Source organism: Camelina sativa, chromosome 1 (assembly GCF_000633955.1).
Source record: "Camelina sativa cultivar DH55 chromosome 1, Cs, whole genome shotgun sequence".
Lineage (NCBI taxonomy): Eukaryota > Viridiplantae > Streptophyta > Magnoliopsida > Brassicales > Brassicaceae > Camelina > Camelina sativa.
The window spans coordinates 18,156,216-18,172,267 of NC_025685.1; the positions used below are offsets into that span (position 1 = coordinate 18,156,216).

Sequence of the window (16,052 nt, forward strand, 5' to 3'; positions counted from 1 at the left end):
GGGGGGGGGGGGGGGGGGGGGGGGTTACAAGGGACAATAGTTTCTTCCCCAGTTTCGTTCGAAGATACTCTTACTTGGCTAAAGAATCTTTGCCCAAACAAGAATGTGGCTTTGATTCTTCGCATGGTATATCAAGCCACAGTCTATTCTATATGGGAAGAGAGAAATTCTTGGCTCCATAACGCCACCTTCAAGTCAATATCAGCGCCAATCCTCATAGTCAAAAGCATCCCACGGTGCCATTTGGATCCGCTGTCTCGAGCTCAAAGAATTGCATCCCCCGCAGATTCCTTCCTTGTTTTACGGTTTGGAATGTTTCACTAGTTGTTGTAAGCTCGGTAAATTGCTTGTTGTAGGTGTATCTCTTTTGGAGATACTTTTGTAAAAGGGTTCCAACCCACTTGGGCTATAAATGAAGGTATGTTAAAAAATATATATACATAAAACAAAATAATAATAAAAAAAAAAGTTTGGAACTCCATGCGACTCGTTCTTTTTTTAGATGATTTACAAAACAAGAATGAAGAGTAAGAAAATGGCAATCATGTGAAATATACATAGAGGAACAAAATAGGAAAATAAAAATTCAAAAATGACATTTTCTTACTCTTCATTCTTGTTTTGTAAATCATCTAAAAAAAAGGAGCGAGTCGCATGGAGTTCCAAATTTGGTTGGCAAGAAATCCATAAATAGACAAGTTGCCTAGTTTCATGCACTAAGCTTACCCATAAAATCAGATACATCACATGGTTGCATCAATCATAAAAACAAAGAGAGAGAGAGAGGCATGACTGAAGAGAGCCCAGAAGAGGATCAGGGGTCTCCTGAAATAGCCGAAACGAATCCAGGAAGCCCTTCTTCAAAGACCAACAACAACAACAACAACATCAACAACAAAGAACAAGATCGGTTCCTTCCCATTGCTAATGTCGGAAGGATCATGAAAAAGGTTCTTCCCGGTAACGGTAAGATCTCGAAAGAAGCCAAAGAAACCGTTCAAGAATGCGTCTCGGAGTTCATCAGTTTTGTCACTGGTGAAGCTTCTGATAAGTGTCAGAGAGAGAAGAGAAAGACCATCAACGGAGATGACATCATTTGGGCTATTACAACTCTCGGATTCGAAGACTACGTGGCTCCATTAAAGGTTTACCTCTGCAAATACAGAGACACCGAGGGAGAGAAAGTTAACAGCCCGAAACAGCAACAGCAACAACAAAGACAACAGATTCAACAACAGAACCATCATAACTACCAGTTCCAAGAACAAGACCAGAACAACAATAACATGTCATGTACTAGTTACATCTCTCATCATCATCCTTCTCCATTCCTACCCGCCGATCATCAACCATTTCCCAATATTGCTTTCTCTCCTAAATCATTGCAGAAACAGTTCCCGCAGCAGCATGATAACATTGATTCCATTCACTGGTGAGAGACTTTCGTTTTTATTTTTATTTTCTTTTTTCTTTCTATAAGTTATATGCTTTCTTTACCTTTTGTGAGTACAATCTTGATCCTTATATAAACAAACTGTTGCTATATAGACACATTAGATACGTACATCTTGATAACTTGAGTATTACCCATGTCATGATTTTGTGTAACAGAATACTTCAATTCTTCATATATTTTCGGATTATGATAAAAATTGAATCACACAAGAGGATATGTAGCAAGTCAGAGAACACAACTGGGTTTCATCTGGTGAATATTTGGTTTAACTCATGGTTTCTAAAAATAAAATAAAAAATCTGAATGAATGTTGATAATCAAAGACTTTTTGAACCTTTTTTTACCAAAAAAGTGATACCTATCATCTTACTATTTGAAAGTTACCAAAATGTTATACCTGATCATTACACTAGAGAATAGCTGCATGCATTCTCATCTATCTTGAACTAGTTGATTTTGGGTAATCATTTGTTGATACTAAAGAGTAAAGAGAATGGTGTTCATTGTTCCTCACTGCTCATAGTATCTTATCACTCAAAACACGGATGCAATAATATAAACATGGGAGCCCTGTGAGTAAAGTGTTGCTGCTATGACAAATTGGATAAGAAGAAACCCAAATATATTATTTTTTACATATAAATAGCATAGAAACTGGAAACTATGAACCTGATTGGGTAAGAAGCAGCCAAATAATTAACATTTTTATTATTTTTTACACAAAAACAAGAGAAAGCAGCAACTACGAATCTGCTTGATATGAAGCAACCACATTATAATTTTTTACATATAAATATGAGAAAGTAGACTTATTCATTTTGGGAACCAAATTTAGTCAGCTTTGTAGACCAAAGTCGGATACTCTGGACTCCACATGTTGTTTTCTACGTACTCCATCAGCTCCTCCTGCGGAACACACAGAACCGCGTGAACATAACTAACATTTCGGCTTAGTTTTTGGTTGGTCTTTATATTCTCTACTGGAGAAATCAGGTAAATACTATTCTTTTACTAGCATATAACCAAACTCATATACATTCTATGCAGAATAAGATTGATCATCAGGAGTTCCAAATAGACCAGATACGTTATTTCAACGTCTTTTCTTTTCCCCATAGTTTCTAATTATACTATAGATGGTCATAAGCTGAATTACCTCATTAAGCCTTTGGAGCTCTCGAGCGTCCATTTCCCTATATCCGCAGACCAGTTCCTCCTCAATCGCTTCCTTAATCACCGCAGCTGCTATTCTTTTTGTTATGTCTCGTATCCTGCAATTTCGATTCCACAAACCAGATATAACAACATCTCTATCAAAACCCTTTCCTAATGCAACACGAATAACGCTTTTATTGTGTCACCTTGATATTGGAGGATATATAATCCCCTGTAGCACTTCTTCTTCGCTCATGTATGCTGCTAGGCTGCAGTTGTTTAGCGGAACAGTGTCATGATTCAACATCATAAAATACGGGAATTGATTTATTTCAGTGTATTCTTATATAAGAAGATCTACATCAACTAGTGTACGAAACCTCAACCATACTTTGGTCACTGTCTCGTGGGTGGATATATGTTACAGTCCGTGACATTAGCCAAATTAGGTGATTGATAATTTGCACACATTATTTATAATTCTCTGAATTTGGTCCATATTTATATATATCATGGTACTCTTAAATAAAGATAAAATCAGTATAAGATTAATGCAGTGGATAAGGAAAAGAGCTTACCACTCAGATGCGGCCTGAAGCATACCATCCGAGACGATGGGAGCACCAGATAGAAGAGTACCAAGTCCAATACTACATAAAAATTTACAAAATTATAACTTTTTTTTTTCAGGATGTTATTAATCCACCCAGTCAAGTGTATGCAATTTTTCCAACGAAAACTAACCCCGGAAATAGGTACATGTTGTTTCCCTGGTTGCAATGTCCTACTTGACCATTCCCTGCCACAAAAAATGTACTATTATATTAAACCAAAGCCTTACAGAGAACAAATATCTAGTAAGGTCAATTTCTTACATTACTGAAAATAAAGGAGCAGTTACGATTTTCCCATATAAAATGTGTACAACAAATGATGCAGTGGTACATACCAAATTCCACATTCTTGAATGGGCTTCCACTCGCAAAAATCATATTCTCGCCTAATATAGAAAATGCATCTTGAGGCGTGCATTCAGCTGTAATTTTAAGCATAAGTTACTATATCAATTCTGACAAGAATCACAAATAACTACAAACCACCATCTCAATGCAAACGAAGGGAACAAATTACCATTTTTTGTAGGGTTTGACATTGCAAAAATAGCAGGTCTTGTCGAGGTTGAACCTTTCATGGCTTCTAAAACCTTAAACACAATATCCAACCAATGACTTCCATATGTCAGATTCATGCAAGCAAGACGCACCAAAACTTCTTACAGCATTATGAATCATGCAAGCAAGATGCACCAACGCCTCTTACAGCACTATGACCTATGCTACAGTCGACTTGATCATTCATCTAAATAGCAGTTACCATGGAAACCAGATTATGAGGGCAGTGGTGAGTGGTCACTAAGAAATACGATATTTCATTTTCTCGCTTATCTAATTAGCTAAATCAATGATTCTGCTGCATAGCATTAGATATGTTAAGGCGTTTGGCAGCTTTCCTTACCTCTTTTGAGAATAACCCTCCAACGGCAGATAAACCAAGAAGCACATCAGGTTTAACTTCACGAACCTAGCCACCGATGAAACAGAAAACCGTTAGTTTCTTACTAGTATTAAGCAGGAAAACATTTTAAGGGAGAATTTCTATCAAACACCAGACCCATTGCCAAATTAGATATAGAATACTTAATGGATATCTTGATAAAAAGAATCACAGACCACTTCCACAAGAGTTGCTCCTTCTTTTAATCCGTGACGCTCCATTTCTTTAGTCTTCCTAGCAAAAGGCTGAGCCTCTGGGTCAATATTTTCTCGTCCTTCAGTGATAAGACCCTGATTTAAGTGCAACAAAAAAAGTTAACAACTTCAGCTCCTTAAGCTATTGGACAAAAAGGTCCAAAACACACGACAAAACAAAAGGGATGATGAAGTATTTAGCAAGCAGTAAAGGAAACCAGAGGGAAATCGCTTGACAGGGTTAAAACATCTTATCAGCTCCCTAAGCTGAAAATCAATCACACCACTATATAATAATAAATATACCTGAGCATCAACCACCCAAAATTGACTTTGTGCACTATCAAATGCAGTTTCAGTATTTCCCAACATCCGCGCCATTGTCTTCCTTGCAGCATTTAGAACACCGATTCCGGCACTGCAAAAATCAAAGATTTTTACAAGGAAACTCAATATTCTGACATAACTATTCTAAGTTGACTTATGCAGTGATGCAGCTGAAAGTTTCCATCTGTTAAATCCCTTCAAACAATCCTCGGCCAGTAAATAAATAAACAATACTACGAAGACCAATTTTTTACAAATACAAATCTCTGGTAAACTAGGACCGTCCAGGAAAGACTAGAAAATAGCAACAGAGAATAGCTTACCTTCCAGCGCCAGTAACAACAATCTTCATCTTAGGAAAATCAATCATAGGCCGCCCCTGTGCTCTAACTGCTCCAAGAAGACCAGCGATTGCAACCCCTGCAGTCCCCTAAGCCAGATCATGAAAACATATTAGTCAAAACATAAAAAACAAGTTTTTTATATCAACATTTAGATTTCCAAAACCCATTTTTATTATCTGTTTTAATGGATCTGATTGTATGAAAAAGATTAAGAATAACTTGAACGAAATGATGGTTAGAGCACATAATATATGATATTTTAAAAATAATAGTGCCTAATTATTTCAAAGATTGTAAGTGCTCCAGCAAAGGCCAGACAAACTTAACTGACACATTGACCTAATATAATACTTCAGAGCTAAATAATGGTATTTCATCTTTACAAGAATCGTTCTATGGCGGAAGACTCATTACCTGGACATCATCATTGAACATTCGATTGGTGTATCTATACCTCTGCAATAATTTGAAAGCCCACTTGCTCTGGAAATCCTCAAACTGTAGGTAGAAACACATTTAAGTTTCATAATAAGAAACATTTGATATACCAAGATCTATGAAGCATCGGTTACCTGCACAATAACATGTGGCCACCGGGTATACACTGCCTCCATAAATTCATCAATAACAGATATATACTCGTCATCCTCTAAACGACGTTGCTGCAGACCCAAATCTGTCAAAATAAAACCACACACAGTAAGAACGATTACATGACAGAGGATAAGCTATTCTCGTTCATGTCTCTGAACGATTGGAAATCCCTAAACCATGAAAGAAAAAACTAAAATGTCGGACAACCAAATTATGTGGTTTCAAAGACAAAGAAAAAAAGACAGAATGATATGACAGACTCTTACACAATACTATAAAGACATTTGACATTTTCATATATGTATGTATGCATACACAAAACTCAACTATGCATTCTTTACATCATTATGTAAAGAGATTGAGAGACAGATAATAAATATGCTTCACCATACTAAAATCGCAAACAACAGCAAACAGTTATATTATATTGTATGTGGAAGGAAAGAAGAACGCCGTTAAAATATTAATCCTAACGTAGTCATCTTATGATAATGGACTTTATAAATGTAAGAGGGGCAAATAAAAATCTTACACATGGGGTCCTTGAGTAGTTTTTCATTGTTCGTTCCAACATCAATCATGACAGGTAGTACCTAAACCAGCATGTGCACGCAAGTATTGTACCACATCATTATAGAGAAAAATAGAGATGGGGAGGAATAAGAAAATATTAGATGGTGCAAGTACCCGTTGAGGATTTATTCCAGCTGCGGCAACGTATAAATCAAGCTTCCCTACAGCAATTCCAATACCATGAACACCTAGATCTCCAAGACCCAAAATCCGGCTTCCATCAGTAACAACAATCATATCAACCTAAATGTATAGCAAAACGTTATATCAGTAAACAAATGGTCACTAGAAGATAAACCAGTTTCTTGGTATACAATAAGAGAAAGAGGGTAGAATGGGTTGAATCAGTCAGCCAAACACAGTTAAGCACAGTGTCGTCATATATATGAAGGACCTGTTCAGCTGGCCAGTTGTAAACCATGGACATCATTTCACCACGATCTTCAGCACTAAAATACATTCCTCTAGGCCTCCTAAACAACCCACTGTAGTTCTGGCAGACAAGACCAACGGTAGGAGTGTAGACTATTGGCGCATACTCCTCAATATTGTTAATCAAAACCTAAAACAATGAAAAAATATTAGCGTTAATAGCCTCTTCAGCAAATCTTGTACGGATTTTAAGAGCAAAAAAGGGAAGTGAGTTAACCTTAAAGTACATGGTCTCATTTCGGTCATGCAAGCGATTAAGGATTCGCCACTTAGCCAAAGCATTAGGATCAGAAGGTCCATCTCTTGCTTGCTCCTCTAACCTCTTCAGGTCAGTCACTGTTGAGAAAAGTCAAATCATGTCAAATGAGTGACAGGCATGTAAACATAAACAAAAGGTTCCAGTAGCAAGTAAACTCACTAAAACGCTGAATTTGCTGCTCAGAATCCATAACATTAGGTGGAAGAAGTCCTCTCAGATCAAGACGGTTCCTCTCCGTCATCGTAAACGCAGTTCCCTACAGAGAGAGAGAGATCGATTCCGATTACACAAGATCCAGATTCGTGTTCACACTCAAAATCCAAGTTGAAGAAAGAGAAGCTCAAGTACAAGTACAGTACCTTGTTGAACCAAGGGTCATGGAGGATATCGAGACCTTGTTTATGGACGATGGTGGGACGGTGACCTTCGGATGTGGTGAAAGATCTGACGGAGGAATAAAGTATCCTCCGATGGAGAATTCGGCTGAGAGAAGAACTCAGCCGGAGCTTCTTGGCCATGCCCATCGTTATTCGGAATCTATAGCGGAGGTTGTACCGATCTGGGTGGGCTGGAGAATAATTTTTGCTACACACAGCTCACACTGGACTCTCCGTGTTGGGTTTGATTCTTCAATATCGCAGACGCAGACTCTCTATTTTCTTTCTTTTTTTCCAATTTATTTTATTTTTATATTCGAAGATTTTTATTTCAACTTTTCTCCCACACCCAAATTTATTAGTCAAAAGAACCGTTTACAATTTTCCGTCTTCTATAATAAAATTTGCATTTTTCATGCTGTCAACATTTATCATGGCACAGTATTTTAAATATTTATCTTAGTTTTTATTTTTTACAAATATTTTAAAAGTGCATTCAAAATCTGAAATTATACATTAAACTATATATACACTAAAAAATCTGCTGTCTATATATACTTCTTACCTTAAATGTTCTGATTTTGATCATGATTTGATTGAGTCCGTGTGGTCACCAGAGAATCTAATAGAATTTAATTTTTAACTAGACTAGGCTTGAACCCCAAGCTTAATTATATTATATAAATTAGGCTACAAATTAAATAGAACTTATATGTATAAAAACAAATATATATATATATTGTTTGTGCATGTCACATATAATATATATAAGTTTATTAATGTAATACATGTTTTAACCCACAGTGCATCCGAAACAATTTTTAATTTATAGCAAACTAAATGTGTTAATTTATATTGATATACTAAGATGATTTGTAGGTGTAGTAGTTTACATCACATACTCAGCTATTAGTATTTGACCCGTTTTAAAAATAAGGGTAGTATTATAATACTATTACTCGTAGTTGTGGGTAATGATACATTATTGAGTACTGATTTTCTTACCATGAGTTCTGGTACTCGACCCGTTACCGCCAAATTATTATCCGACCTGACATATCCGCTTTAATATATATATATATATATACATGAATATTCTGACCTAATTTGCTTTCATTTTTGGTATGATTTTATATTTCATATATATTATATGTTATAGAATTTTATTTTCTATAATTTTGTGACTTTTTGTGTATTAAATATTTATTACTCATATATATATGGAAATGTGATTAGAATACAACAATATGAGAAAAGTTTTTAAAGATATATTAACTTATGATTTTGTAAATTAAGATTACACTTTAATATATATGTTTTGATACAAAAAAAAATGTAGCTAAAAAGTTTGATTATACTAAAGTGACATTGTGTTGTAGAGAGCTTCTTCGTCTCTCATCCTAGCCGGTATATCACATCAAAATGTATTTGATTTGATTTGATTGAGTCGTGTGGTCACCAGAGAATCTAATAGAATTTAATTTTTAACTAGACTAGGCTTGAATCCGCGGGACGAAGCTTAATTATATTTTATAAATTAGGCTACAAATTAAATAGAACTTATATGTATAAAAACTAATATATATATATATATATTGTTTGTGCATGTCAGATATAATATACTAGATTAGGACCCGCCCGATGTGCGGGTTTAGAGTTTTTAAAATAAAATTAAATTTAACAAAGAATATAAAATAAATATTTTTAGTAAGTAAAAACTATCTATAAAATAAATTGATACACTGAGTTGTCCAATGTGATTTTGGTGTAAATGGTGCGACTATGCAGTTGACTATTAATCATGTTTTCTTTGAATGTCCTCGCTCGTGTGAAGTTTGAGATTTATCTCCGACTCTGGTCTCATCAGAGGGTTTTCCATATGAGTCAGTGTACTCGAATTTGGATTTTGTTTTCTAGGAAGGTTGCCTCTTAACAGGGTGATTCTGATCAACTTCTTCAATTATCATAGAATTTATGGGCAATCTGGAAGGCCATAACTAAAAAAAAAATCAAATTTATGGCGGTCATGTCAGCTCTATCTCCGTTTTCGGAGGTCCAAATTTTTTCACCTGGTTGTCAGATTAATGGTTCTTGGAAAGCAACCAATGTGCATTCAGGATTGGGTTGGTGGTGTTGTGTTGTTGAGGAGCGAACCTTGTTGTTGGAGGCCAAGTATCTAAGACGGAGCCCTCCCCCTACATTCGGAGTTAGAAGTGTTGTTGTCGGTCATGGAGCGGATACGTGCTGCAGGGATCGCTTGTCAACATTTCGAGACTGATTGTGTGAGTTACTCACTATTGTGCAGTCTCTGAAGATTGATCGTCCTTCTCCAACTTGCTCGATGAGTTTAACTTGCTGGAGTCTTTCCCACTATTCTATATCTCTTGGATCCTCCGTGCGTCAAATACGAAGACAGATTGTCTTGCCCGTGCTTCGCGTTCTCTTATCTCTGAAGTTTCTTTTGTAAACCTCTTCCCTCCAGCTTGGACAACTAACCGATGAAATTCTTTTTAATTTATTGTTTGGTTGAAAAAAAAAAGTAAATTGATACAGTTTTAGTTAAAGAAAATAGTTGCAGATATGTTCAAAGTTAAACTTTTAGTTAATTTATTGTTAAATTTAACAAAGAATATATATTTAATTCCTTTGATAAGTAAAAACAATGTATAAAAGTAAAGAGATAAACTTATAGTTATAGAAAATAGTTATTTTTTTGTTTTCTGTAATACACTAATGTATATCCATTTACAAATCTACTATATACATTACTACTAAAAATGTATTTGCACACACAAATATATTTTACTGTTAAAATATACTCTTTAGTCGTTACTACTACCAACAAATTATCTTTATGAACACATTAAATAGCCTATTATATGTCTCTTCACTTTAACATTTTTATAGTTAAAAGCGCATACATTAATATTACATATTCCTATCTTATATATTACAATAACAGTTTTTTTGAATAAATTATTTGATTGGTGAAAAAAATATGAGACGATCTTTTTTTTTTTTACTTCAACCATCTTTTTCTTAGAAACAGTAACTAATTGTATATTTTCACAATCATTTTCTATCTTATATAAAAAGTAATCAATTTTCCTGTAAAATTAGCAACTTAAAATTAAAATAAATAAACTATATTTTAAGTTCAAATTTTATTTATATTTATAATTTCCTTATAATGATCTTTTAAATTTTAAAGCTGTTTAAATTTTATAATTTTCTTATCATTTCCTTTTAATATTTTAAAAACTTTTAATAGTTTTGTTTTACATTTGGAAGTTTACAAAGGTTTTTTTTCTTTAAAAGATTTTAAATAAACTTAGGTTTTCTTTTCTATATTTTACTATTATATACAACCTTTTTATGGTATGTTTTGAATTTTTACATTTTTATATTTTAAAATTTTTAATAAATTTAGAATTGACATGTGTCAACATCTAAATGATACAATTGACATGTGTCATGATATTGTTAATTAGTAATTTTGTCATCAAGGTTTATATAATAAGATAAGCTTATTAATGTAATACAAGTTTTAACCCACAGTGCATCCGAAACAATTTTTAATTTATAGCAAACTAAATGTGTTAATTTATATTGATATACTAAGGTGATTTGTAGGTGTAGTAGTTTACATCACATACTCAGCTATTAGTATTTGACCTCTTTTAAAAATAAGGGTAGTATTATAATACTATTACTCATAGTTGTGGGTAATGATACATTATTGAGTACTGATTTTCTTACCATCAGTTCTGTTACTCGACCCGTTACCGCCAAATTATTATCCGACCTGACATATCCACTTTAATATATATATATATATATATATACATACTATATGTTATAGAATTTTATTTTCTATAGTTTTGTGACTTTTTGTGTATTAAATATTTATTACTCATATATATATATGGAAATGTGATTATAATACAACAATATGAGAAAAGTTTTTAAAGATATATTAACTTATGATTTTATAAATTAAGATTACACTTTAATATATATGTTTTGATACAAAAAAAAAATGTAGCTAAAAAGTTTGATTATACTAAAGTGACACTGCGTTGTAGAGAGCTTCTTCGTCTCTCATCCTAGCCGGTATATCACGTCAATCCTAGCAAGTAATATCAAATCCAAATTAGGTATCAAATTCAAAATAATGACAAAAGAGATAAAAGGCACCTTGAGTGATATGACCCTAGCACTAAGAGTGATAATCCATTAACACTCATCTACACAAATGCAAAATTATGTATAAGTGATAAGCCATAGACTTCAACCCGTCTTAAGAACTGCAGAATCTTCTTTAGTCTTTGAGTCTATAACATTAATACTGCATCTTCTAGAAATTGTTGTAACAATTCTATTCTCATTCTGTTTCTTAGGATTTATTCATCATGAGGATTAACAATCTCTTTCGAATTGCTTCATAAGTGATCAACAAAGAGAGAAAATAAAGTCATTATCAAAGGAAACAAAATTTGCATGGTTTTTCATATAAAGCCACAATAAAAGACTTAACCTTCTCCAGGCAGTCACAGAGCAATATTGGTGGCTTGAATCCATGTCAGGATTTGATTCAAAGTCCGGAATAAAGAATTATGGTCCACACTCCATCTGCAAAGCAAAAAGAGAGGGAGACAGAGAAAACTAAAGAGACTGAAAATCCAATAATTTAATGCACATCCAAACAACAAAGACTGTATTTCTCCATCTCCTCTTTAATTTGCTGCTTTTCTCCTCTCATCTCTGCTCTCCTCTGTGAAACTTGCTGCAGAAATGCAAAACACATGTCTGATTACATTTTATACAGTCAAGTTTAGATTTTTTGTTGATTAGGATATGAGTGGTGTAATTGATTAATGTACCATAGTTTCATATATAACATGCTCGTAAGAGACATGGACTTCTTTGACGTATTCCCCAAATCCAACAACTGGTTTCATATGTCAAAAAAACACAAATAAAACCATAGACCCTCTAAGCTAAACATCAAACAATGCAATCGGTCGTTTTACAAAGACAGAAGGAACACGACCACCGAAAAATCAAGTAATTGCTGACCTGCAAACAACATCATTCTTACTGTTTTACATAATCCTTATTTGCATCATTTTAAAACTGCAATTATACGCACAACACATTCGCACACCAACTTACATAATCTCCAATAGCCAACTTCTCTTCCTTGAAAGCCAAATTCAATATCTTCTCATCAGCTTCGGAGCGAAGCTTAGTAGATTGATCATAAAAGGCATCTTCTTCTTCTTCTGGACGGTGGCGATTGACAGGGGAGAGAAAATAAATTAAATTAGGTCAAATTAAAAAAGTTGCAAGATCCGCGTCGTTTTTAAAACGGATCCGGTCAAACACGCGGGTCTTCTTCTACAAAACAGGTCGGTAATCGAATTTATATTTTTTCTTACGATTGTACCCTTCTCAATTTTGAGAAACGTTTTCCTTTTCGCAAAATTGAGTGGCAATCTGTGTAAATACTTGGATAATTTTGGACATGTTCAAAAACGTACTCCTCTTTTAATTATAAGAAGATTTTAAAATGCAAAACAAGTTATTTCTAACTGAAATATTAATTTTTAAGTTGTATTTATTTGTTTTATTTAGTCTTTTAAAATTTTATAATTGTATTTTGGTTGTTAATTTTATGATTTAACTTCTAGCATATCACGAAACAAATTGGTTTTAATAAAATTTAGTTTAATTGACTTTATTAGATATGTATATTACTCTAATATATATAATAACAATCCGAATAAATGACACCAAAAGTCATTTTTATTAATCGTACATGTTAGATAATTTTCCAAAAAAATTTGTAGAAATTTTAAATTGTGTAATTTACAAAAAGTTGTAATTGTTCATTGTAACGGTATTTTGTAAAGTTGTAGTTGTTCATTGTAGAGTTGTGTTTATTCGAATATTTGTATCTTTTGATATCTATATATATATATATATTTGTCTGACACAAAATAAAATTTCAATCTCAACGGTTTTTGCAGCTTTCTAAATTATTCTCTAGCATTCATTCTTTTAAAAATTAAAAAATTCCTAATTCTTGATTTAATAAAAGATTTTTGGAATGATGAATCTAATTTACAACTTTTAGTTAATCTTAAATATAAAAATTTAATGAAAATACCTAGAATTTTTTTCAAAGAGTTAGATGGATTAAATAGTGAGTTTTTGAATTTAACTTTTCAATACGGTAATGTAACGCCCGTGTCCCCAAAAATAAGAATATTGGATTTTTACATCAGAAATTTGGTGGAATCGGTTTAATATCGGTTTAGTATCGGTTTACATAAATTCTGGTTTAATTAAATTAAACCAAGGAACCCTAAATTTCTCTATAACTCACGCTTCTCTACTCTCTTTTGGGGTTGTGGTCGCTTTTGTAGAGAGGAAAAGGAGAATTTGTTTGTGGAGAAGAGGTGTGAGGAAGGGGAGTTTAGATTTTGGTGTGTTAGGCAAAGGACCAGAATCGGTAGGTTTTTATTTTAGGGTTTCGTCTTTGAAACTGTTATTTTATGATGTTTCTGTCCAGTTTTGCTATAAAGTTGTTTTTGGTTTTGTGGTTTGTTGTAGGGGTTTTCTGGGCTGTTGCAAACTTTAGGAGAGTCTCAACTTGTCAAATCAGGTCGAAAAGGTGAGTGCGTGACCATGAGCTTATCTAAGCGATTGGGTTATATAACTTGTTTTGTGTGATTGATGTGTAGGTGTGGTGAATGTGTTAATGGGTGTTGTGTTCAATGACTGGTTTGTTATGTTTTATTTGCAGTTGTACTCTTGATTTGCTTGTGTGTATAGCTCGTAGATGGGAGGATCGCCTCACTGGGTATTTCTGGTAATACTCACGCATCTCATTGTGTTTGTGGTGCAGGTAATGTATAGCGCGGAATCATGGCAATGATGAGGAGGATGATCTAGGGTCTCGGTTTTATGATGTCGGTTTTTAGTGTTTGTGTTGTTGGAACCTGGTTTAGAAACATGTTAGGTTGTTGGTTTATATTGGTTATGATTGGTAATGTATTTAAATTTAATTGGAGTTGGTTTGGTTTGCCGTCCGCTGTATTGATTTTGTTATTGGTTTATTGTTTGGGTTGTAATTAAATATTATGGGGTATTTCATTCTTATTATTATTATTATTATTATTATTATTATTATTATTATTAACAGGTGGGGTTGTTTCAGGTAATAAAGATGCTTTCTATTTAAAAGCATTTTATATTAGTTATTAGGTATAATCAAGTGCAGACACAACAATTGCGATTTTTCGTAGTATTTTTTCGTAAATTTTTCGTTTTATTTGTTTTTTATTAAAAAAATTCAAAAGGTTGTATATATTCATTGTAGAGTTGTGTCTTTTCACTATATTTTATTTATATTTTTTCATCACAAAATTTTCTTTCTAATAGGTGTGTCTATTTAAATAGTCATATTTTTTTTAACTCTCATTATATTTGCCTCTTCATCAGTAACTAACAAGTTCGTTGAAACAAATTTTCTATTTTATGTTGAAATTGAGTATTAATATCTAATATTCAATGTTCTTTTATAATCTAACTAAAAATTTAGAAATGATTATAGCAATATAGAAATTAATTAGAACTTAAGATAGAGTTAACAGTTGCGTCTATTAATCAAAATTTTGTTAAAAACTATTTTAATATTTAAATTTTATTTTTAATTTGTTTTAAAAGTTGTGCATTTTAATTTTTTTCGTTGATACAGTTTCACTCATTATTAAATATATTTAAACTATAATCATTTAATAGAATTTTACATTTACTCATTACAACCATTAACTCAATATTCTTAGTTAGTATCACTTTGTCGTAATGATTTTGTTAATTCTTTACCATAATTCTTCATAAAATATCTGATATATTTATAATACTTTAAACAATGTTTTTTTCAAAGTTGCGTCTATTCTCACACTATTTTTTTGTTATAATTTTTCATTTTGATGGTTGTGTTTTTAGTAACTGTTTACGTAATGTTTATGTATTCAAACTATTCTATTATATTCAAATGATTTCATAATGTATAATTATACAAATAAAATTTTCTAAAATACTCTCTCGCAACATTACGGGGGTCCGAGTCCTAATATCATTAAAAGAGGAGTACAAAATTAAGAACGTCCAAAATTTCTTACTTAATTACTTTAATTGCCTGAATTGATTATAAAATTAAGAAGGGTAATAGTTTTATTAAAATAAAAATTAAAAAGATTTATCTGTATAGTGTGAAGATCCGCGCGTTTTTGAAGATCCTAACCATAGCTGAAAATAGGACCCATTGTTCATCGTTATATCTTAAAGTATACAATATATGCAATCTAAACAACCGAGTGAAACGCTAGAAGCTAATGAGAGAAAAAATGGTTAGGCAGTTTATCTTGTTGTCTTGGGGAGGTTTCATTTTTGTCATTGCTATGATCCTTGTAATTGGAAAAAAGTAGAGGTGTTATTGTTAGAGGATCCAATGAGACTCATGGTCTGATAAGTTCTTTGATGTTTGAAGACATAAACAAAAGTAGAAGAACAATTGTGTATCTACCAAAACCCTTGCCACAACCATTCCACTCCCAGGAGGACGTCCAAAAGCTCGTCATATTGCACTTGTGTTAGCTAGGGCACTTGAATGTTGTGGACCTTGTGGTTGTTGTGTTGATTGGCTTTGAGCAACATGTGGTGTCGATTGGCTTTGAGCAACAAGTGGTGTTGGTTGGGTCCCAGCTCTCTGCCACC

General features: G+C 33.0%; 2 protein-coding genes across 2 annotated transcripts; one reads left to right on the plus strand and one right to left on the minus strand.

Annotated features, from left to right (window-relative positions):
• Window positions 690–1,872, plus strand: LOC104793722 (nuclear transcription factor Y subunit B-7-like). The gene has a single exon (XM_010520132.2). It carries the CDS (start codon window positions 789–791, stop codon window positions 1,434–1,436), a length of 648 nt encoding a protein of 215 aa, XP_010518434.1. The 5' UTR covers window positions 690–788; the 3' UTR covers window positions 1,437–1,872.
• On the minus strand, window positions 2,062–7,562 carry LOC104793732 (NAD-dependent malic enzyme 1, mitochondrial). The gene is made up of 19 exons (XM_010520143.2): window positions 7,248–7,562; window positions 7,048–7,144; window positions 6,847–6,965; window positions 6,592–6,759; window positions 6,312–6,440; window positions 6,157–6,217; window positions 5,603–5,706; window positions 5,445–5,528; window positions 5,010–5,116; window positions 4,666–4,777; window positions 4,342–4,455; window positions 4,127–4,192; window positions 3,743–3,815; window positions 3,561–3,647; window positions 3,356–3,410; window positions 3,190–3,261; window positions 2,818–2,880; window positions 2,613–2,727; window positions 2,062–2,362 (listed from the first exon to the last, which is right to left on the minus strand). The coding sequence occupies exons 1-19, from the start codon at window positions 7,410–7,412 to the stop codon at window positions 2,288–2,290; spliced, it is 1,866 nt and encodes a 621-aa protein (XP_010518445.1). The 5' UTR covers window positions 7,413–7,562; the 3' UTR covers window positions 2,062–2,287.